This window comes from Pleurodeles waltl, chromosome 2_2, assembly GCF_031143425.1.
Source record: "Pleurodeles waltl isolate 20211129_DDA chromosome 2_2, aPleWal1.hap1.20221129, whole genome shotgun sequence".
In the NCBI taxonomy this organism is placed as follows: Eukaryota; Metazoa; Chordata; class Amphibia; order Caudata; family Salamandridae; genus Pleurodeles; species Pleurodeles waltl.
In genome coordinates this window covers 213,927,974-213,951,580 of record NC_090439.1, presented here as the reverse complement: position 1 = coordinate 213,951,580, position 23,607 = coordinate 213,927,974, and the positions used below count along the sequence as shown (strand labels likewise).

The 23,607-nt window shown below is 42.2% G+C and overlaps 1 protein-coding gene across 1 annotated transcript in view; it reads right to left on the bottom strand.

Moving 5' to 3' along the window:
• Positions 1–23,607, bottom strand: part of DNAH5 (dynein axonemal heavy chain 5) — a 4,110,061-nt gene that overhangs the window by 302,075 nt on the left and 3,784,379 nt on the right. The window contains exons 69-70 of the mRNA XM_069219645.1: positions 14,656–14,777; positions 870–1,019 (exon numbers count right to left, since the gene is read on the bottom strand). Coding sequence (XP_069075746.1) covers positions 870–1,019; positions 14,656–14,777 — 272 coding nt within the window. The remainder of the gene's footprint in view (positions 1–869; positions 1,020–14,655; positions 14,778–23,607) is intronic.

Here is a 23,607-nt window from a genome sequence, read left to right as displayed (position 1 = left end):
AAACGAAATATGTTTTTAAAATGTGTTTTTAGTAAAAAAGCTGTAGTTGTGTAACACTTTCAGGAGTTCAACTTTGAAGTCATTCACCTGATCACTGCAAATTTAAAAAACAAAACCAGCAACATTAGTTTGTTGTTTGTGACTGTACTGTATGGCAGCAGGTTACATTTATGCCATTGTTCTGTCGTACAGGACATGTCATGTAGCAGCCCGTAACTAGGGACCATGCTAATACCCAACCCTCACCCATCCAACACAGGCAACACCAGTCGGGTGACTCTGGTCATAAAAGGGGTCAGAAGCACGTGCCCTCGGCCAGTTTATCACCCATCACACTAGTGTCTGTGTCATCATTTTATAAGCAAGTAGGCATACGCCCAGATGCTACAATTGGGACCCAGTTGTTATTGCAAGGTGACTATTTTTTAGTCCAACCCCAATCGCCAACAATAAACACTGAGACCAATGGCTGAAACTGTCTGAAGTATTACAAGGGAAGGGAACATAGCTATTGTACAAGTTAAACAACAGAGGCAACAGAGGCACACTCAGCTTCTGCCATGCTTTCACAAGTCAGTCTAACAGCAGTAATGTTTGCTTAATTTGAACACTAACTTAACCCATATATGATGCAGATGCATATGTAGTACTGTACTGGGCGAGCTAAGGAGAGGTGCACTAAATGGAAAGAGAGGTAAAAAAAAATATCAATTTACTATGTAATTATTTGGGTGCATCATATACGTTATATATAGAGGATTTCACAAAAGATTATTAGAAATATATTTCTAAATGTGGCTAGTTCCATTTTGCACACTTGCCCAAAACAAGAATGTGCTTAATTATTACACTTTGACATTTGATATTACCTGAGCAATGGTTCTATCTGGACACCAGGACCGAATTAAAAGCAGGCGTCTGAAGCAGTCCAGCGTCTGATCATAACCACTAGGAACCATCTCCTCCTCTGGGGCTTCTCTGTCAACCCAAAGTTTCCATTGCTTCTCATTTCGTGTGATCTAAGCGCAATATGAGGAAGAAAATGTGTTAGTGGGGAAACTTAACACAGTGAGAATGCAATAAGGCTAATGATCATTGCAATGAAGGAGAAACTCCAGTAAAAGTGGCAGGTGGGATGAGAATAAAAATTAACACAGCATACACATCACTAGTGGAATACTCTCAGTGTTTTTACACAATGGTGACGTTCAGGTTGTGGAATTTGCACCACAAGAGGAAATTACACCAGAAGCAAAATTACTGCTGCACCACAGTAGCTGAAAATTCTAAACCTGACAGATTTGGAACTGCTAGAATGAGAGAGGAAAAATATCCCCAATTGGAACTAAACAAGTTAGTTACATCTGGTAATGCCTTATCTGGTACAGACTCTAGCTAGACACAGATTTTTTACCTTAGAATTATCCTCAGGCGCCAGAGTGGAGATGGAAGTTTTTCATGAGCAGTACCCCAGCATGCTGGTAGGTGGCATTGTTGAGCTCCATGTGGTGATCTTTGCGCCGGAAGTGACGTGTGCTGTGCCAATTTAGGCACCACCTCAGCGCACTGATGTAGGTTTCTTTTTGCAACTTTCCACGCCTGGAGAGGGGAACCACGAAAAACACTGACCACTGGTGTGTAAAACTAGGGTCCTGAAAGGGGAAACACCTTGTCCCTAGAAATCCGTTTGCAAAGCAGGGAGGATAGGTGGACTGGTAATGAATGTGCGGCTACATAGAGTCTCTACCAGATAAGGCGTTACAGAAGGTAAAGTAACTTCTTCATCTGATAAAGACTTCTAGCTGCACAGTCCTTACCTTAGAAGAGATACCGAAGCAATACCTCCCCGGAGGTGGGTCTGCAAAACTGTTTCACACTAAAAATTCCTGCAGGACCGAATGAACAGGTTGCCCAACCCTAAGGACCTGAGTGTCCAGGCAATAATGCTTCATGAATATGTGTAGAGAAGCCCGTGTTGCTGCCTGGCAGATGTCCAGGAACACAAACTCCATGTGCTTACCCAGTGGTCAAAGCCATTGCTCTGGTGGAATGAGCACCCAAGCCCTCAGGCGGTTGCTTCTTGGCCAATGCATAGCAGATCTTAATGCGGAGCACAATCCATCGGGAGATGATCCTTTTCTGCACCGCCCTCCCTTTTGTTGCTCTGACATATCCCATAAAAAATTGGTTGTCCACCCCGAACTCTTTAGTGCAGTCAAGGGACAACAACAACGCTTTATTTTTTTAGTCCAGTAGGTGGATTAATCGCTCCTCTTCCTTAGATGGATGTGGAGGAGAGTAAAAGGTAGGTAGGGTATTGACCTGGCCTGCATGAATGGAGTGACAATGTTTGGCTGGAAAGAAGCTCTAGTGCAGAGAATCAACTTGTCTGGGAAGATGTTCAGGTACGGAAACATAGATGACAAAGCGTGATAGCAAGGAACCTGAGAAAACAGTTGTGGAGCGGCTTCATAAGAGTGCATATCAGGAAAGTGAGCACTAGATAAGGACCCACTAAGGCATGATGAAGGGTGAAGGTAGAAACGTGTTGCAGACCTTTGAAAAACCTATTTACAATGGGGGATTTGAACATGGATGGTTGATCTTGCAAGTGCCAGAAGGCTGAAATGGCAGAAAGATGGCCTCTTACGGTGTCAAGAGCAGAGCCCTGATGGGCAAGAGAAAGAAAAAAGAGAAGGACTTGAGAGAGGGGAGCAGGGTCATATTGTTTCTCTGCACACCATGCCACAAACTTGCCCCAAAGGCAGGCGTATACTGTCTTGGAAGAGGGACATATGCCTGGTAAGATAACATTGCTGAATTCTGGCAGAAGGTCAAAGGCTGTCAATTTGTCGTCACTCAATCTCCATGTATAAAGGTGTAGCATTGACATGTTCCCCCCTGCTGCTGCGACTGAAGACCCTTCCAAAGGGGCAGCCTGATCAGGTGGACCAAGGGCCAGACTCAACTGCTCAGGTTACGAAACTCTCTGAGCCAAGTCCGATGGCACAAGTATGCCTTGAGCCTGGTCAAACCTGATCTCCATGAAAACTCTGGGCCAGAGTGGTGTGCACGGAAAGGTGCACAGTAGGCCTAGGTGCCGCTTGAGACAAAAAGCATTTCAAAATTTTCAAGTCTCCAAACTAGTTTTCGCTTCCAGAATTCTGCCCTGCTTCCGGCCTCCTTCACAAATTACATTGGCTCCCTGTGGAGAAGGCTGTGCACTTTAAGACCTGCTGTACAATTCATAAAATCCTATTGTCCCATGGGGCCCCTATTTTGTTTAGTTTGCTATCCTTGTATCAACCTTTACGGCCCTTGTACTCAGCCAACCTTAAGCTGGCCACTGTTCCTCGCATTAAGAAAGCAGGAGGTTGCTCGTTTCGTGCAAAAGCTCCAGTTCTATGGAATGCACTTTCTCCTTCTATCAGGAACACAAGAACCACTTGTCTGTTAGGAAAATTTTGAAGACCTGGTTCTTTTCTTCTTAGGACTTTCTTTTTGGGCATTGTGCTCCCCCCCATTCGTTGTTGTAACAGGTGTATATTTTGGGACTAGACCTGGGAAGCCCCATTCCTGGGGCACCTATGCACCTCATAAAATCTATAACATAACAAGTGAGAGCTATCTTGGAAACTCCAACACACAAAACTGCTGACATTGGGCATTCTTGCCAGTGGACTACACATATAACCAACGCTCTCCACCACACTGCTGAAAGAGAACTTGCACCACCTCCGGATGGAGAAGTCATTCATGATCTGCTAGGTATCTTTGGCTGATTTTATGTGCCCTGGTGTTCAGAGAGCCTGCCAGGTGTTGAACCACCAGGGATTTGCCCTAACATTCCAGCCACGTCCAGAGGTGCAGGGCCTCTTGATAGAAGCTCCATGACCCCACTCTGTCCTGTTAGTTGCAGTACAACAAGGCAGTGTTGTTGTCAATGAAAACTTGCACTAGCCTTCCCTTTATGGAGAGTTGAAAGGATTTCAATTCCAGCTGGACTGCCATAGGTACAGTTTCCACAGGAGACCAGAGGCCTCTGATCTCCACCTCTCCCAGATGTCCAACTCATCCCAGGAGTAACGCATCTGTCACCACTGTCAGATCTGGTTGGGGGAGAGGAGTCTGAAGCTGATGCAATTGTAGTTCGTTAACCATGACTGCAGATCTTTTGCAGTTACCTCCATGATCTAGGCCATGTCGGGGAGATTCCGTTAATAACGTGCCCACTGGAACTTTCAGGTCCCACTGCAGAAGCCGCATATGCCAGCGGGCATGTGTCACATGTAGGATGCAGGAAGCCATGAGGCCCAGTAGGCTCAGAGTTAGTATCACGAAGCCCAGCATAGAGGCTAAAATATCAGTATCATAGCATGAATATCCTGGACTCACAGTCTGGGAGGATAAGCCAGAAACTGTACTGTGTCCAGCACAGCTCTGACGAAAGGAAGCATCTGAGAGGGGAGTCAGATGTGACTTCCGCATGTTGATAGTGAACCCCAGTGAGTGCAGGAGATGCCCCGTAGTCTGGAGTGGGGGATACTACTGCTTGGGGTGTGCCCACCTTCAGCAGCCATTCGTCAAGCTAGGGAAAGACTGATCAACCTAAATTCCGCAGATAAGCTGCAACCACTGCCATCACCTTGGAAAACACCCGAGGGGTGCTGCTAAGGCCCACACAGCTGGAGTGTATGGCCCGGGCTTCATCTGGGACCATGGGCAGTACATGGGCAACTGAATCCTAAAGTGCATGGGCCCAAAAGGCACATGGTGTTCTAGGACTACAGTGCCAGGCTGCAAGAAGAAAACATTTTCTTGTGTAAGGTGTTCAGCCTCTTGGATTCCCTGCCCAGTGGGGTGGTAGGGAATGTGCCAGGGTTTAAACAAGATGTGGACACTTAGACCACCAAACTCTCTGGGGTAGGCTGCTGCGTGGGAAAACTGGGGTCCCCTGGGGTGGGGCGATGGAGGTGGGCAATTGTCCTGTTCACAGGACCCGTTCTGCTGGGCTTGGACCACGTCTCAAGCATGACTTCAGTAAGGGCTTCATTAAATGGAAGAAGCAGTAACAAGGGTGTCAATCTGGTTGAAGCACCTATGTCAAGACATTAGTCTTGACTGCCACTGAGGGTAGGCTTGGGTCCAGGACTTGTGCCACCATTCTCACCACCATGGCAAATTGTGATTTCAAATTTCTGATTCCAGAGACACTAAACTCGAAAGGTTTATCTCTTACAGATTGTGAATTACGTGTATGAGATTAATTAGGGTAATCCCAATGTTATCCTATTGGAAAAATAGGCCTTGCTTTATTGAAAATCAGCTTTGGGAGTTTTTCAGTACCTGGATATGAAAAAATAAAAACCTGCCTTTTAAATACATTTCACCCTGCTCTCTGGGTTGTTCAGGGCCTACTTAGGGGTGACCTATATGTATAAAAAAGTGAAGATTTGGGCCTGGCAAAAGGGTTGTTTTGCCAGGCCGCATGGCAGTGTAAATCTGCACACAAGCTTTGCAATGACTGGCCTAAAACATGGCTAAAGGGCAACTTAAGTGAGTGGCACAATCACTGCTGCAGGCTCACAAGTAGTATTTAACTTACAGGCCCTGGAGACAGGCAGTGCACTTTACTAGGAACTTATAAGTAAATTAAACATGCCAACTGGGTATGAACCAATCTTACCATGTTTAGGGGAGATAGCACAAGCAGGAGGAGGTATGCAAAACGTCGGGGGAAGACCATCCTAAGGCTGTCAGGTCTAACATGAAGCATTCTTCTGAGTCTGTGATTGTGAATGAGAAGAACAGTTATCATAAAACCAGTTTGAATCTGAACCAGGAGTATTTAGCCAAAAGTGTGTCAGCTGTTTCCAAGAGTGAAAACTGTCTGCAATTCTTTGAATCACAGTTGGTCCATATAGATAAACAACAAAATGCTGCCTCCCAAGACGGAACTATTTCTAGATCAATAGTAGCATTAACTGACAGGTCTAGGATTTTACACCATAAATCAGGGCCTCACTTTAATATGCTGATCAGAGTCCTATTACGACATTAGGCTCTAGAATTCCTGCAGCAAAGAATATATTTATAGACTGATTTCGTATTTGTTAATAAGATCTTCATATTTCTCTCACCAAGTTCCATTTAGATTTTAAGGGTTCATGTGGAGCAGGTAGGTGTGTTAAGTACACATTCCACCCCTTTTCTGAGGCTGCGGGAGCTAAAAAATCTCCATTAACTCCAGTAGCTGTAGCCATTAGATCCCAGTATCATTTTGACTTTTTCAAGTTGGCAGCTTTGTGAATTTCTAACGATAATCTTGCCCCGAATTGCTTCTTCTGTATACTTGAATATTTAGATCTAAGTTGACCCAATCCTTTTATTCTCTTTAGCAACCTGCATGTATGGATCTTTGTACTAAAATCTCATACATTACATATCTATTTTGAAGCTTTGTGCTCTGTGTCCTCCTTTCCTGAAATACTCCTCCTCTAGTTGTTTCTGCCTAATTTAAAATAGAGATTCTTGGCCAATCTTGGGTTGTCTTTGCCTTTCTCTCTGAAAGGGACTCTAATTGACTGGTGTTGAATGTACAGCGAAGGGGCCAAGGCACATCCATAAGATACTCCCTACCTAGATGGAAGCTCTTCTACAACAATCCATATCTTGCCCACAGCTTACTACTGCAGATAAATGTGAGTACAGCTGCCTCTGAATATGCACTGTAGCCAGATCCACTCCCAGTGACTCCAGGATGATCTATGGTTTTGCCCTGTTAACCTGATCGAAAACCATAGCACGGTCCATAAAGGTGAAATGCTTGGAACCTTTGTGGACTAGAGTGACCAACGGAGATAAATATTAAGAAAGAGGAGGGACAGATGAGAGGTAAAAATCGAAGACATCTAGTAATAGGAGGAGAGGCAATGGCCAACATGGATATTACTTAGACTTGAAGACCATAAGACAGAAAAGCCTGTTAGCCACCTCTCTGATAGGAAATTGTGTGAGCTTTATGATCAAAAGTTAAGACACTGGGTCTTGAAGGATTGCAAGGAAGGCATCTGGATAGTATCATGAATACTTTTTTCTCCATCAATGCTTTAACGTTTCCACTGCTCCCAAGAGATATTTCGACAGCCAAGATCATCAAGGTCTCAGGCAGCATGTGATCTCATATGAGACTACAGTTAAGAATGCAACCCAGACCTAAATTTATCACACTGGCTCCTTCACATATGCTTTTAAGAAATTCTGCCCAACTATTCACAGTTCACAGAATCTGGAAATGCATAAGAAAACAAAGGCACAGCCAGACAAAACCTGCTAGATGTTTTTTGCTTAAATTGCTAAAATCCAAGAGAGCACTGTGGATTAAAGCCAAAGGAATTACAGTTGTTGTAGCTAAATAGCTATGTTTCTATGGCTCTATGAAAATCCATGTAATCCTCATGCTTTAGAGCAAATATCTAAATTGTAAAGATGTTTTTCCTTTGTTATCTTTCTTGCACATTTATTATGTGTTGGATGTTTCTCCAAGAAATCATCCTACATACTTGGCACGATCTAGAAGACAGAAAAAACCCAAACAATAATGTTTTCTGCTGCAGAGCAAATGAAAGTTGCATCTGTTAAGCCATCAAACGTCTGTTATACAAGTCTAATATTAACTTCTAAGACAACTTAGATCATTCTCTCTTAGAAAAGTGACCATTCCAAGATTTCAGTAAGCCAGATGGGGCCGCGGCTTCTTTTCCGTAGCTGCTGCTAAACTGTGAAACACTTCCCACTCACATTGTGTGTCTGGACTCCTTGGCAGCATTCCAGAAGCAACTGAAAACTTGGCTCTTCTCCCTCCCATAATGACAGCTCTTTGGATGATAGTGGTTGTTTCTCTCTCTGGTGATTCCAGCGCTTTGACACCTTCTGACATGAACCGTTTTATAACTACCTTTCCATTCCATTTCAGTGCACACTCAGACAGAAAGCCCTTTAACATGCCACTGCTCTTCCCTTATTAGGCCGAGCCAGCAGACAATCCTATAACGGCTTGAAAAACACAACAACATCCATATGGTCGTTAACTCCACACAGTAGCAGATTCACCTATGAGAATATATTTAACCCTAAAACCAATGACAGGATCATCCACTGGGGTCTTGAACATGAGTCCCTCAAACAGGCATAAAAGCAATTTAAATTTGTGTTGAACACTCTTTTGCCTAGACATCATAATACTGAACTGGATGAATAGTGGCACGATTAACGGACAAATAAAAAGTCAGTGAATATGCAAACAGACTCCAACAGAAGATGGGCAACCAAAATAAAAATTGCATTTAAAACAATATCATTGACTAACAAAACCAAATTATATACTATCCACAGGAAGCATTTACTCAAACTCACTGAATCTCAGAGGATGCACAAGACATTACTACAATATCACAGAATACTACTAAGTTTAAGACAGTGCATGAGAATCTCCGGAATACTGTGGAAATAATGGTTTACATGGGAACTATATTAGCAGACAAAATAAAAAATAAACATGTTAACATCTGTTATGATTTTAATAGACAAAGTTACACCATATAGGCAAATAACACATGAAATGTCCTGCATGATTTTGTCAACTGGCAATCAAAAGCCTCTGAGTCACAAAAGTCAGATAGGCTTGTAACATCACGCTTGAGTGAATCAAATCAGTCTTGTCTAGGTTACAGTGATTCCAAACACATTTACTTATGCAAATGGGAGTATCAAGTCAGCGTCAAGGATTGAACAGGGAAAGATTAAACCAATTAACTAGGCTAAAAATAAGAAATTCATCCAGAAAGAGTATTAATTTAGGAAGCCCGAACCACATACCAATAAAAATCCCAACCTGCAGTAACTTAATCCTATCCAGCCTGTGTTATTCTCGATCTGCAAGATCTACATAAGGGGAATAGTGAGGTAGCAGTCCAAGTGCACAAAAAATGTCAGATACTGGAGGCATAGGTAGAAATGGCATTCTATAACGATTTTAGCATATATTGAAAAAGACTAATGACTTAGAAGGAAGATATTTATCAATGGCACAAGCGATTATCTGTGCACAATGAATTTACTGGCTATAATTTGTGTCTAACTGTGGCTCATCAGTCAATGCTGATGTGTTTTCCCTCACTCTAAAGAGGATTCGAAAAACGCTCCCTTTCCACAGGTCAATGGGTCTTTTTGTTCAGAGAAAGAGTGGGGCAACCATTTACAATCAACTCAACCCAAACAACAATTCAAGCACCATCACCCACATCGCCACAGAAAAATACTCCAATCAATGAAAGTTTCAAAGCTTTATTTTATAACCACAAAGCCAAAGTCACATAAATTGTGCGCAAAATCAAATTGTAAAGATAAAGAACATCATAGGCTGACCAAATCTATGAAACAAATGTAATCTACTCAACATCAACACCATTATGCATTCAGGGAAGAACAATGCATATCAATAAAACAATCACTTGTGCGACAAAGACATGTTTCAGATCAGGCAGTGAATCTATTAGCCAAATCAATTGCACTGATTCAGAATTCAGGGACTGGGACATAGGTTCTCCCTACTACTAACCAAATCAAGACAAGCATGAGTGGGAGCACGCTACACATGCAGACACAAGCCAAAAAGAAAAGACAAAAATAATTTGGGAAACATCTATCTCGGGCTAAGTTAAACAAACTAAATAAATAAATAAAAGGCAGGTGTCAGCATGCTAACTCTACTTAGAAAAGGAGGTCATGGGAAAATAAATTTGCATTAAAACATACCTTTCCTAGCTTCAGCATTCAGTTCAGTTTTATCAGCAAAGCATGCAGATCATCAGCAAAGTCCACCAAGGGGAAAGTGCAGAACACAGGCTGCTCATGAAAATCAGGAACATTCAAGGGGACAAGTTAACAGAATAAGATTCAAAAGCAGACTGCCATTGAAACTTACAAGTCCTTCCATGATTAGGAATACTCAAATTAGTTTGATTGGTCCATTCAATGAGTCCACATTACACAAAAGGGGCACTGCCCAATAGAAATTAAAACACAAGTTGAATTTGAAGCTCACCCAGGATGGGTGTGAAGTCATCTCTACTTTCTGTGTGACTCTGATAGTTTAAAAATTTGTACATCACTTGTTGCAATCCAAGTTCCTTCCGATGGCACAAGAGGGTTTTCTCCTCTCGCATGGGAACAGTCAATTAAACAATAGTGCTGCTCTCCTTTCAGTGATCATGTTCCAATGTTGAAACACTCAAAGCCACTGCAGTGTAAAATGTACACATAATACAATAGGCAGAGCCCCAGGATATCTCGATGTTGTAAGAAAATTGCGAAATCTTCACTTTTGTAAAAATCACACGGTTTTACAAAAGTGCCCATGAAATTTGTGTAAAAATAAATAAAAATACATTTCATGGGAATGACCCTCTCTTCACTGGCTCTGCGCTACCGCTGAGCAAGTAAAGTGAGGGTGAAACAGGTTAGCAGACAGCAGAGGTATTAACTTCCTCTGCTGCCTGCCTTGCAACCCCCAGGAGTGTGTTTGGGGCCAGGTCAGGGAAAGGGAAAGTCTTGTGTACTACAAGTTTGCCTACTTCAAAGACAGAAATTGGTATAAGTACTGGATCTCTGACACCACAGGGATGGAACACTTCTGGGCTGAGGACATTCTGCCAGGAAGAAGAGCTGGATGCTGTAGGAGGGACTGCCACTCTGTCTGTTGCTTTGCTGTGCTGGCCTGCTTGCTGCTTCTGTCCTGGGAGTGAAAGGACTGGACTTTTCTTTCTACATCCTGCTTTTCAAAGTTCTCCAACTCCAGCTTGAACTGAGCTTGCCTCCTTTAAGAATTCTCAGGGACATCAAAGATTTATCTGCCAGCTACTGAGCTCTCTTGCTGAGAGTCCTGACTAGCCAAGTGGTGCCAAATCCAATTCCTGTGCCCTTGGAAGTGAGCTCTGGTGCAACCAAGAAGAAACTAAGCACATCTACTCCAAAGTGACTTCGGAACCAGCACTGCTGTCTGACTGCGCGGCTGCCTGCATCAGAACCGTGGTCCCCAATGAGTGCAACAACGGCGACCTGCAACACAGGGCCCCCTCAGTGCCTCCGAAGTCCCACCACAGCTTGAGTCCCAAGTGCTGTATCACCGACGTCCATGACACCGCAGAGTCGACGCCTCGCATCTTGACCTCCTGGATTCATCATCCCCGCCTTGTCATAAGGAACCGCCACCTCACCACCAATGCCACATCACCTCCCCTGCAACCGTAAGAAACGGACTCCTCATCTCCCCTGCCTAGCAGTAAGGAACACATGCCTCACCTCCTAGGTAGCAACAAGGAACTAACGCCTCACAGGCTCCAGAGATGCCTCACCTCCCAACTTTTTATTGCAAAGGTGCTGTACCCGTGGTCTGTACGACTCAGTGACCAGCCCACACTTCCTCACAAGGGACTTCAGACTGTTGGAAATGGATCTGTCAAGATGCTGTGATAGCTCTAGTTGGAACTATTGTATTTCTAAACACCTACTACATTTAATATTTAGCAAATTTGTATTTTTGTGTGTGTTGGATTTTTTGTCATCTGGTCTTGTTTTACTCAGATAAATATTGGCTATTTTTCTAAACTGGTGTGAAGTACTTTTGTGGTGTTTTCACTGCGTTACTGTGAATGTGTACAAATACTCTACACAGTGCTCTGAGATAAGCCTGACTGTTTGAGCCAAGGGGGTGAGCAGGGGTTACCTTAACTGTTTGACTCCCTTACGCTGACTAGAGTTATAGTCCCTACTTGGATAGGGTGCAAACCACTGCCGACTAGAGACCCATTTCTAACATACATGAAGAGCGAGCAGCAGTTCTACTGTTTGCAAGACTGCCTCCAGAATAGCTTTCACCCTGTACACACATACCTTACCTGCAATTTTCAAACAGAGGTCTGCCTTAAGTATGTAGGCTGTAGGATGGATTTGGTATTTGAAATCTTTGCAACAGACAATAGGGTGTCTGTCAATATAGACCTGGTATAAAAGGTTCACATTTCATAGGAGAATGGACCGACAAACAACAATACTTTAGCAAAATCATCATGCTTCAGTCGAGGCAATGATGCTCCATGGTACATATTTCTTTAGTACTTACAGCTTTTTGGCATAAGGTTTTAATGTTCCAACTGCCTAAGCATTACAGTAGTCCAGTTTAGATTCAGTCATATCCCTGAATAAAATGACCTAGTGTATTTATAGTATAAAATTGTCAGATTCTGATAAGCAGCTTGAAATTCTACTTAGCAACTTGAGAGTGTAATTGAATGCTGAGATAGTCTATTTGCTAAGTTTTCAAGCAGCACAAAGTAACCGCCTGAAATACTGTGTGAGAAGGCGAGAACAGGATAGCGCCACATCAACAGAGATAAGGCACTCTCCTCCTCTATCCCTAGCACTAGCAAAATAACAGGCTGCTGAGCACAAGGCATCCACCTTTGCACCACAGCGTATAGATGTTTGCATGAGTCTAGTACAGGTTCTGTACTGGAAGGATACCCTCCCAAAATACTATGCTTAGACTAACTTTAAACCTTTTCCTACTTTGTAAGTGTGCTGCACAGTGCGGCACACATGCAAATTTGGAAAAGAAAAGAGAAATCGAAACATTTCTCCATGCATGCACCAATATCAAAAGGACATTATTTTTTGATGCAAAACCCTGTCTATATTTTTTAGTAGGTAAGGTTTTGCATCAAAAACTATGGGTGTTGAATGGGAACACCCGGCGAACAACCGCTGGAACTTCATCTTGGGACTAGGGGCCTAATTTAAATCATAGTGGAGGGGAGTGCTTTGTCACAAATGTGACACATATCCCATGTGCAGTAGTACAATCCCATTATATCCTATGGAGATCGTAATACGGTGGACAGGATATCTGTCACATTTGTGATGGAGAATGCCATCCACTGAGATCCAAATCAGGCCCTAAGTAATGCACGCCAGTGCTAGGCACTGCTTTGCACTACTTTGAGGTGAATTTCCAGTGCAACAAAAGTTTTGCAAGGGAAAGCAAATTTTAAAAATATATCTTGCATCTATTTGTGTCACATTTTAGTGATGCACACACAGTGTAACATTTTTGTAAATATACCCCTGTATGCTTTATTAGCGGTCAGTTTAATTAGCTACAGAATTTTAAAAAATCATTACAACAGATTTTATATTCTCGGTAGGCTTTAATGTGGTTTTGCCAGTCAGGATTTTTGACACATCCTTCATTGTCACATGTGGAGATGGTCAGGATACAAATGCTGCTTTTGATTCATTAAGTCAAAGAAATGTACACTGATTCCATGACTTGATCACTAAGAATATAGATGAAAGTGCAGAGGTCATATCAACGGTGCATATTTATATGTAAAGGCTAGGGCAGTGGTTCTTAACTTGTGATCCGAGGGCTCTTGGGGGTCCGCAAGGCCTTCTCAGGGGGTCCGCGATTGTTTTACAAAACTAAATATTATTAAAATCATCCTAAAATTAATAAAGTATATACAAATGAAGAATCAAAATAGAAACTTTTACGGTTTTTCTATGTTTGGTTATGAATTAAACAAATTATTTCACTAATTCGTTTAGTGTATACTTGTTTCTGTAATTTTGCTTTTTGTTTTGGGGTTCAAATCATGGAAATTGCTTAGGACGGTAGCCCCTGGCTTCCAATATTGAATCAGTGGGGGTCAACAGACAGCAGTAATAAGTCTATGGGGGGTCCACAGAAGTCAAAAACTGCTGGGCTAGGAGAAAGAAGGAGGCAAATAGCTTCCATAGCTCTGCCTGATGTTTTGGGTTAGATGGTGGTGGCTAGAGACTTCACCCAGCATCCACAGTGCCTCAATGAGTCATATAGAAGACCGTCCCTCTTGCCCCCATGTTTTTCTTTTACACCAGGTAAGCCACAGTACTCAGCCTCTTCTCCGCATGGACTCTTCGTTTCTCCTTTTTTCCTAATGTCGAGTCTCCTTACGGAGTTTGCTAGCTCAACATATGTGTTACCGCCATTTTGTGAGCCCTTCTATATCTCATGGACCTCTTTCTATCTGCTGACTGAATTCCTTGGGATGTAGGTTTATCTCTGGCCTGGGAAAAGAATGGGAAGAAGTCAGTATCAGCAACTATGCCTCTTCTAATCCATTGGTTATTGATAAACAGATGACTGACCAATGTATGGGGCAGGTAAATGCTTGCAAATATAGACCCACTGAGACTTATTTTGATTTAAAACTATATTAGCTCCTGTAAAAACAAAAGTGCCTTGCTTTTAATAGATACTCCCAAAGGGAGGTGAGATTATAATATTAATCAAACTGGAACACACCAATTAAGGATTAATATCAAATCCAACTAAACAGCAAGTGAGGTGTGTGTACCTGACAGTTTTCAGCATCATTTGCTACATATTCATGTTGTACTCTATGAATGCGCTTGAGTAAGCAGAAATGAACACTAATCAGTGTTCAGAACATTGCTTTAATGGTAGCAAGGATTCCAAAGACTTTTAAATGATGATATACAACTTGAAGTGTGATTTAATGTGTCTTTTGTATACCGCTATACAATGTAACTTACTTGATCAAGAATGTCCGAAAACTGCCTAAGTTTACTCAGTTCGACTAAGTTCAACCAGGTCATATCAAGGATCCACTTCGATGGTTTTGGTGGGCAAGCTTTAAGGTCCAAGGAAGCACCACCTAAAAAACAGAACAAAATAGTGACGGTTTGTCTGTCTGACTCCAAAGAAAGCGCAAGTCTACTTTACACAAGACAGCTCACAATTTTCTCTGAATACAAAATAATCATATTTCCTAAACTGACATCATATTTCAGCATACTTAGGCCCATATCTACAAGAAAATGAGGCAGTGTGGGACTGCAAGCCACAATTGGCTGCCCAGCACCAATGCAGACATCCTTGCACCATAGTGCAAGGTTGCCTGTGTTGCAGGGATAATTGTTTATGTGTACGAAGGGACACCTTCCTGCACATAAACAACCAATGGCGTTTTCTTTCTACGTGTGTTGCAGAATGCAGAACACAAACAAAGAGCAAAAAACGAGGAGAATTAAAGGTATTGCCCCTCGTTCCACCACTTTTACTCCACCCTTGGGGTGGCATAGGAACCTGACGCATTCCCAGGTTTTCGAAATCTTGTAAATCTGGGAATGTGTCAGTTTCTGTCAAAGTTACGTTGGAACACCCACAGCAACACTCATGGAATGCCTTTTTCATGCAGAGTTATGCGTGAAAGGGGCCCATATTTATTATGCCATGAAAAGCCATGCAAGGTGGCTTTATGTAGCTATGTAAATATATGCAGGCACAATGTGCTGTCGGAGCCTCACATAAGTGACACAGCGTTACTGTGCCGCAGAGGCCTTGTAAATATGCCCCTTAGTGAACAAACCTTCGGGCGAATACTAATGCCCACCATCCAACCCTCTCAAATTCCTGAAACCTATGGATCATATGAAACAGCCAGAAATAGGATCAGAAATGAGCTGACAACTGTGAAGTTCAACAACACAACTTCAAACTTGCAGTAACTGACCATTTTGCTTTACACTTTCCAACAAGTTGATATCAGCTACACCGACACCCAATACTAAAACCAAACACAAAGCACTATCTAATTACTTGGAGCACATAACGTGTTTTTACATAGTCCTAAATAAAACTGATATAATCATGTCTTGGATTAAAAACAGGCTGACACTTATCTCTTAATGTCTTACAATAAGTTCAACTTGATTTCAATATATTTAAGCATTATACTAACTTACACTGGACATGCAGATTGGTATGTAAAGACCACTGCTGTGAGGTCTGCTCCTTTCATAAGCTAACATTAGGGCTATCCTCATATACTGTTTGAATGGTAGATTCTGAACAGAAAGGGGTAAACAGGTCATATTTAGTATGGCTAGGATGGTAATAAAAAACCCTGTTTATTGGTGAGGTTGGATTTTATATTACTATTTTAGAAATGCCACTTTTAGAAAGTGAGCATTTCTCTGCACTTAAACTCCATCTGTGCCTTACAGCCTGTCTCCAATCTATACCTGGGATTGGCTAGTTGACAGCTCCCTTATGCATTCCACCCAGACAGCCAAAAACACAGGATACTCAGTCGCACCTGCACATATCTGCATAATGAATGGGTCTTTCTGGGCTAGAAGGGTGGAGGGGCCTGACACATTTCAAAGGCTAGTGGCCTGCCCTCACACAATGGACTGCCAAACCCCCTACTGGGACCCTGGCAGACAGATCTGTACTGAAAAGGGACCGTGTGCACTTCAAAAACAATCTTTTTAAGTCTCCCCCACTTCAAAGGCACTTTTGGGTATATAAACTGGGTCCCTGACACCACTAACTGAGGCACTTCCTGGGACAAACACTCTGAACCAGATACTGCAACCTGCCAAGAAGAGATGCCTGGCTGCCCAAAGGACTCATCTGAACTGCTTTGCTGTGAAGGACTGCTGCTTTGCTGTTGCACTGCTGCCTTTCTGGCCTCTGGCTCTGCTGAGAAGTGTTCTCCAAGGGCTTGGATTGAGCTTGCCTCCTGTTCCTGAAGTCTCAGTGCCAAAAAGACTTCTATTCTTCAAGGAAACTCCTTGGGCGGCGAAAATCGACACACAGCCTGCCAGAATCGGAGAACAGCCTGCCCAGCAGTGAGAGAATCATTGGATCGCCGAACCGCAACAACGCTGCCTGGCTACCCGAGTGGAGCTCGATGCAGCGCCTGCATTGCGATCGGAACTGCAATGCACAGCCCTACCGGATTAGGGCATCGCCGAGCCGGAATGACGCATCTCAACTTCATGCGTAAAGAATCGACGCAGCGCCCGCCATGCGAAAGAAACTCTGACGCATCACCACATCAGATCAACGCAGTACCTGTGACTTCATCTTGCACGCCCAGGGTTTTAATGCATCGTCCCTGGGTGCAAAAGACCCTGCATCGCAGTGAGGATCCAAGACTGTGCGCCAGAAATCAATGCAAAGCCCTTGCAGCGTGGTAAGAATCGACGCATCATCTGTGCACGTCAGGAAATCTGACTCACACCTTCCTTTTTCCACGTATCTCCTCCTCTGCAGTCTTCCTGTGTGTAATTTTGACGCATTCCAGGTACTTTATGAACACAAGAGACATTTGTTGATTTCTAAAGACTTAAGACTCTTCTTATCATTGCAAAAGTAATATTTCAACTGCTGCTTATCAAATCTTGATTGTTTTGACCTTATTTACTCAGATAAATATCTTATATTTTTCTAAACCTGTGTGGTGTATTTGTGTGGTGATTTCACTGTGTTATTGCATGATGTTTTGCACAAATACTTTACACATTGCCTTCTATGTTAACCCTGACTGCTCAGTGTCAGCAGTAGTATTGACCAGAAAAGATATCAGAATTCAACCAATGAAATGTAAATTTGAACGGTGTCGCACCAGCTTCTTGGGACATCCAACAATACCCAAATAGGTTTCACTGCCAATTAGAAATACATAAAATGTGCATCATTTTATAATGCTAAATATTGCTTGAAATTATCTTATAACAGTGAAATGCTTTTAGAAACGAAAACTGCAACCAAATACAATGTGGACTACAGAGTGGATAGTTTCTTATTTACTCCTGCCAGATGAAGGCAGCAAGATTGACAAGGCCAGATTTCTGCAGCAACCAATAACAGCACTCCCCTAGAAATAATTCTAGACCTAGCATCCAGTAGACATTTCATATCTAATTTCTATAGGATATTTCAGGTTGATTGCATCAAACAACTCATCTCATTGAAAGCACTGCGGGCGAAGGTTTGTGTTGGGCCTATTTCAGGGGAGGAAAGGATCAGAGTTTGTTGCTGGGTTGGCTTTTATTAATGGCAGATTTAAAGTTGCACAGTTAATTTTCCTCCATGGGCCTTAATAGTTCCCCATGGTCTGTGGAGATCTCAGTACACGTAGGTATTCTAGTTGGCGGTAAATGCGGGGGCGATGGGGGAGTAGCTGGGGAAAAAGGGGGTACATGGTGAATATCCAAAAGCAGTATGGTTACTCAAAAGTGTAAGAGTAAATTTACTTGTACTAAATCTACACATGTAATATTACCCTTTAGAATAGACGCGTGTATCGTGGCTTTGCAAAAACAAATAATAATAATAAAGACTCAAAAAAGGATAATGATATAAATTGAATGTTTCCATCAGCTTTTTGCCAAACAGAAAATTGTAAAACATTGACTACCAGGTAAGGCACCATAATTGCTGAATTAGCCCAGAGATGTTCCTTAATGGGAGGTAGCTGTGTGAGCAGCTATCTATGCTTAAAACACAAACAGATCATAAGGTCAATTAATATTTAGCCCTCTTGAGAGGACTGATAAACTCATTATTGTCTTCAGCTGAAGATTTATCTCCAAAGAGAGGATGTTCGTTATTTTTCCCTATTTGTGAAGAAGGGGCAACTCGTTCATATTAGTGTATTGGTGTGTGAAAGATATCTCTTCGAGGTGAAGCAATGTCATACCACAGGGAAATATCATAGTTATATTTATATGAGATAGCCTAACATAAATGTTCAATTTATTTGTGTTTAATATTTATTCTTTTTACTAACGTAAACATAAAATGGTGAAGAAAGAAAACTCCGCTCTTCTCTCAGTTTATAGTTCACATTAATAAAACTGTGAAAGAGTTATTTTAAATGGAGTCATCTAAATACCCCCCAGAATAGCAGCAGCAGAAATTGTCCAGTAATATACCTGCTGGGAAGCTGACTGCTTCACTCTGAAGGTCACTCATGGGACACAGGGAGCCAACAACAAACTAGTAGAAGCAGTTAAGTTTAGCATCCCAAAACTGAACTCTGAGGTGAGTCATCTAGCGCAGTGGTCCACAACCTGTGGTATGGGGACCCCTGAGGGTTCGCAAAGCCTCCTCCGGGGTCCACGATTGCTTAGTAAATTAAATAATATTAACAGATTAGGTCCCCAGCTTTCAGTAACAACTCAGTGGGGGGTCCCCGAATTCTAATAATGATTCAGTGGGGGTCCCCGTATGATAAAGTAGGGGTCCACAAAAGTCAAAAGGTTGGAAATCACTGGTCTAGTGCTTTGGATACAGATTTACTCCCTGATGAAGTTCCTCAATCCATGAATATTTGGGTGGAATATTGATGTGGCAACAAGGAAAAGAAGGTATCTGAAGACACAAAGGGCCTCATGTACAAGAAAGTGTTGCAGGTGGCGCTGTGCCAAGACTGGCAGCGCAGCATCACTTTAGAAACGCAGGGATGCACCGTATAATCATAAATACGGCACACCTCTGTGTTTCCCCTAGCGCTGGTGCTAAAATTAGCTGCCTAGCACCAACGCAGGCACCCTTGCCTCATAGTGCAAGGGCGCCTGCGTTACAGGGAAAGATTATTTATGTAGAGGAAGGTTTCCCTTTCTGCACATAAACAACCAATAATGCTAATTTGTTATGTCCATGTGTGATGTAGAATGCAGCACACATAGAAATAGCAAGTCGTCATTATTTAATGATTATTTATGTGCAGGAAGGGACATCTTCCTGAACATAAACATTAATTGATGGCGTTTTGCTCTTCCTATATGTGAGCAAAAACGAGCAGAAATAAAAGTATTTCTTCTTGTTTCGCCAGCTAATGCCACCCCAGGGATGGCATTAATTTTTGGCGCTGCCTCAGGTTTTTGATTTAATGTAAATCTGGGTCAGTATCAAAATGGAATGGTTGTTGCAGTGAAACGTCCACAGCAACACCCACTGCAAGCTCCTTTCATGCTGTAATGCATGTAAAAAGCCATTATTTACAAGGCGGCGTTAAGCCACATAAAGTGACGCTCCCCTGGAGCAAGGGCCACATAATGAGGCTCAGAGTGTGGCAAAGTTCTTCTAAATTGACCAGTGCTTTGGAATAAGCACTGTTTGACTTTACTCTAGATTTCATTTACCGCGATAACCCATTTTCTGTTTTAAAGTCTGATTGCACGCCCACTAAATATCAGAAACGTTTTGCAATGGTACATGTTGGGGTCCTACGCACAGAAGTGAATGAAACATTGTAGCTTCTACTGTCACATCTTGTTCTGCTGAAATACAGACTGCAGAATATTGCATTAGCATATACAATACCAACCATGCTTTAACAGCTCATAGGTTTATTCTACTTCGATGATTCATCACGTCTATTATATTTAAGGGTTCAGCTTCGTTGTATTTACCATGCAAAAATGCCTTTTAAACATAAGGAAGGAGATAGTTGCAAGCACTGTTCAACCTTTTGGTATTAATGCACAGAAAACTGTTTGCTTTTCTACAGGCTGCAGCTCCAAATACAAGTCAACATGCACAGTGACGGTTTAGCAAGGGTTATATAGCTCCTAAAAAAAGCAAATAAAAGGGGTTACCTTGCGCCAGTTTAGTAGTAGAGAGTGCCTCACAGCTCTGGGGCGCAGTGCCATTGCCCCTGCTGCAAGATTGATCATTGAATGGCCTTGTTGTAGCCTTATTGTACAGTAACGCCTAGTTTGTGCCATTTGGCATACACCATGCCCCCCCCACCACGTACAGGCACTCAGAGAGTCATAAACACACTTCAGGCACAATTACCTCCATTGTAAGGAGTGGGTAAAACAAATAAGTTAACCCATATTGGATTGGAAGACCAATCCGTTACAATAATAATTGCAATGAAAGCTCAATTCCGTGTTACCATTGGAACACTCTCACACCAGTACAGATAACACAGTAAATGCATGTTGCATATGCTTTGCATCACGGTCATTTTGTAATGCAGATAATGACTAGATTACATTGTAAGAATTAGTTTTAGGCATAGACAAATTACAACTCCGTGACAGGTACGGAGTGACTGGAATGGCATTGGCCACCACAGACACTTTTTTCCAGGATACAATTGTGGCACTTTTGTAAAATGATAGACTGTATTGGGATTTAGTGTGCGAACCTTTGTGGATAGTACAAACCATACTGATTGTCAATGAAATACAAGCTGTGATTGCAATGTTGCTTGTTGAAAGCCCACTTTCCTTACATTATCACACTAATCTGGTCAGTGCAGATAAGGCATTTCCACAGCTGTCAAAAACTGTGTGTCACGGATGATGCCCCTAAAATAGCCTTAAAATGTAATTTAGAGGAATCTTTATAGTGTACATTTTGCAATTTGTATGACCTTCTAGCGCTGTTAGGTATCTGGGTGCCTTCTAACATGATTCCAGGTTTTACATAGCCACCAGATCGGGATTTAAAGATGTAATCAGTCTTGCGCTCATGTTAGTTTATCGATTAGGTGGGTGTGCAATATTCATCAAGCTATAGATGTATTTTCTAGGTCTCAGACGCAGGCGAGTCAGGCTTTAGTATTACTTACTCCCAAATTAAAACAGTGGCTTGCCTCCATAAAGCATAAAATGTGCAGTATGAAATTTGTCTGCCAGCGAGTACTGCAGCGTGCCAAAATATCCAATTAAGCGACATATTGACATGTGCTGCTGTATTTTTTGTAGGAGTTCTGACTGTTGTCTTAAGTTGAATGTGAAGTTTGACATAATATAGTGAGGCATGCAGTTACCAATACGGTGGTAGCCAACTCTGCTGTACCTAGATGTTCAGGGTATGCTAAATATTGGAGGAGAGGCACTTGTTAGACACCAATGTGCGTTGTTTTTTTCGCCACCTCCCATCATTGTTGCTAGCCTCCCTTTCCCCTCCTGTTGCAGTTGTTAGTATCCCTTTGCCGGAACGGGGATTTTTGCATCTCAGTGTTCAGGTTTAATCATTAAATACCCCCGCCTTAGGTCGTATGGATCTTTGTTCTTTGACAAGGAGAACTGAGATTTAGCAATCATTTACATTAAACAACAGGAACAGTGAATCCCATTTGGGAGCTCACAAGAAATTATACATAGATGTGGTGTGAGATGAAGGGTTTTATTAACAAATTCAATAAGCTTTAATTGTGAATTATTTTATTCAGTAAATATTAAATGTTATCATCATTATTTCAGATTCAAATAATCCATTAGTTGTCAATTGTATCACAAAATAAAATACTAAGGAGCATAATTAAGAAAAGTGGCGCTGCATACAGTGCAACACCACTTTTCTTGTACCCCATAGCGTCCCCCCCTAACCCCACCATGTGTGCGCCGTATTTAAAATACAGCACACCATGGCGGTAGTTAGGGGACTACTGTCTGAATTTTTGTCACTAGTCCGGCGCTTGGCAGGATTAGGATAACAAATTCTGAGGCTTATCCTGCAAAGCATCCAGAGGCCCATTGTAAGCAATGGAAGCCTCCTTTTAATGCCTGATCTGAGCAGGCGTTAAAAGTGCCCAAAATAATGGAGCAAGGAAATCTCTTAGATTTCCTTGCGCCATGTTTTTGGGTCCCCATAATGGGAGAACGCCCTCTTTGCATACATAGCACAAAGGGCTACAAAATGGTGCAAAGCATGTATTGCACCACTCTGTAATTATGTTGCAGCGTTTTTGGCCTTCTAATGCCACATTAGCGTCAAAAAATGACACTAATGTGGTGCTGCAATGGTGCGTGGGGCTCTTAAATCTGCTCCTAAATTAGTGAGTTTTACAAACGATAAAAAGAAAATACAACATGTGTGTCATAAAGGAATTCCCTAATCTAGATTAATCGAGTTTTGGGCATGAAAGTGGTGATTTCTTCAATAAGCAAAAAAAATAGGTGTCAGTTCAAAAATACAAATTAGGAATTCTAATGAGGATAAAAAATGCATAAGCATGAAGCCTTTGCACTTTATTAATTAAGAATCCTGGAAGCTGGAAAGTATTCTCAGCTATAAATCAGTAGGCATTTCTGAAAAGGGAAGGGCTCAAAAAGGGATCTCGTCTGACAAGAAGAAATCCTAAGAATCTCCTCCTGTTCTAGGAACACAAACTAATATAAATCTGCTAAAACATAATTTACAACAGTTGATGCATTCTCCGTACTTAACATCCAGTCAGTTTTTAGCAAACCATGAGAGTAGGTGAACTCCCTAGTTTCTCAGGTTTCCACAATAGACCACAGAATCACATTCTTGAAAATATACTTTGTTCACATTTTGTAGTTTAGACAGTTCTACCCACGAAATGCATTTCCTGCCATCTCCTTTCCTCCCGGTGAGACACCAGCGACTGACTTTGTCCTCGTTGGCATTTAAAGATTCTGCCAGGCGTTGGGCAAACACGGAAAAGCCCTCAGTGTTCAACCACTTCCAAAGGCACAGAGCCTCCTGGCACAGAACCCATGACCCCATGCAAGGCCTATTTTTTGCAATACCAGATGGTGGGTTTTTTGTCTTTGAGAACCTACATCAGTTCCCCCTTGATGGTCAGCAGGGACACCTTCAGTGCAAGGCAAATAGTTTGTAACTCGAGCAAGTTGATGTGGAGATAAGCCTTTTCCTAGAAACCAAAGTCATCTTACCTCCACCTCTCCTAGATGAACTCCTCA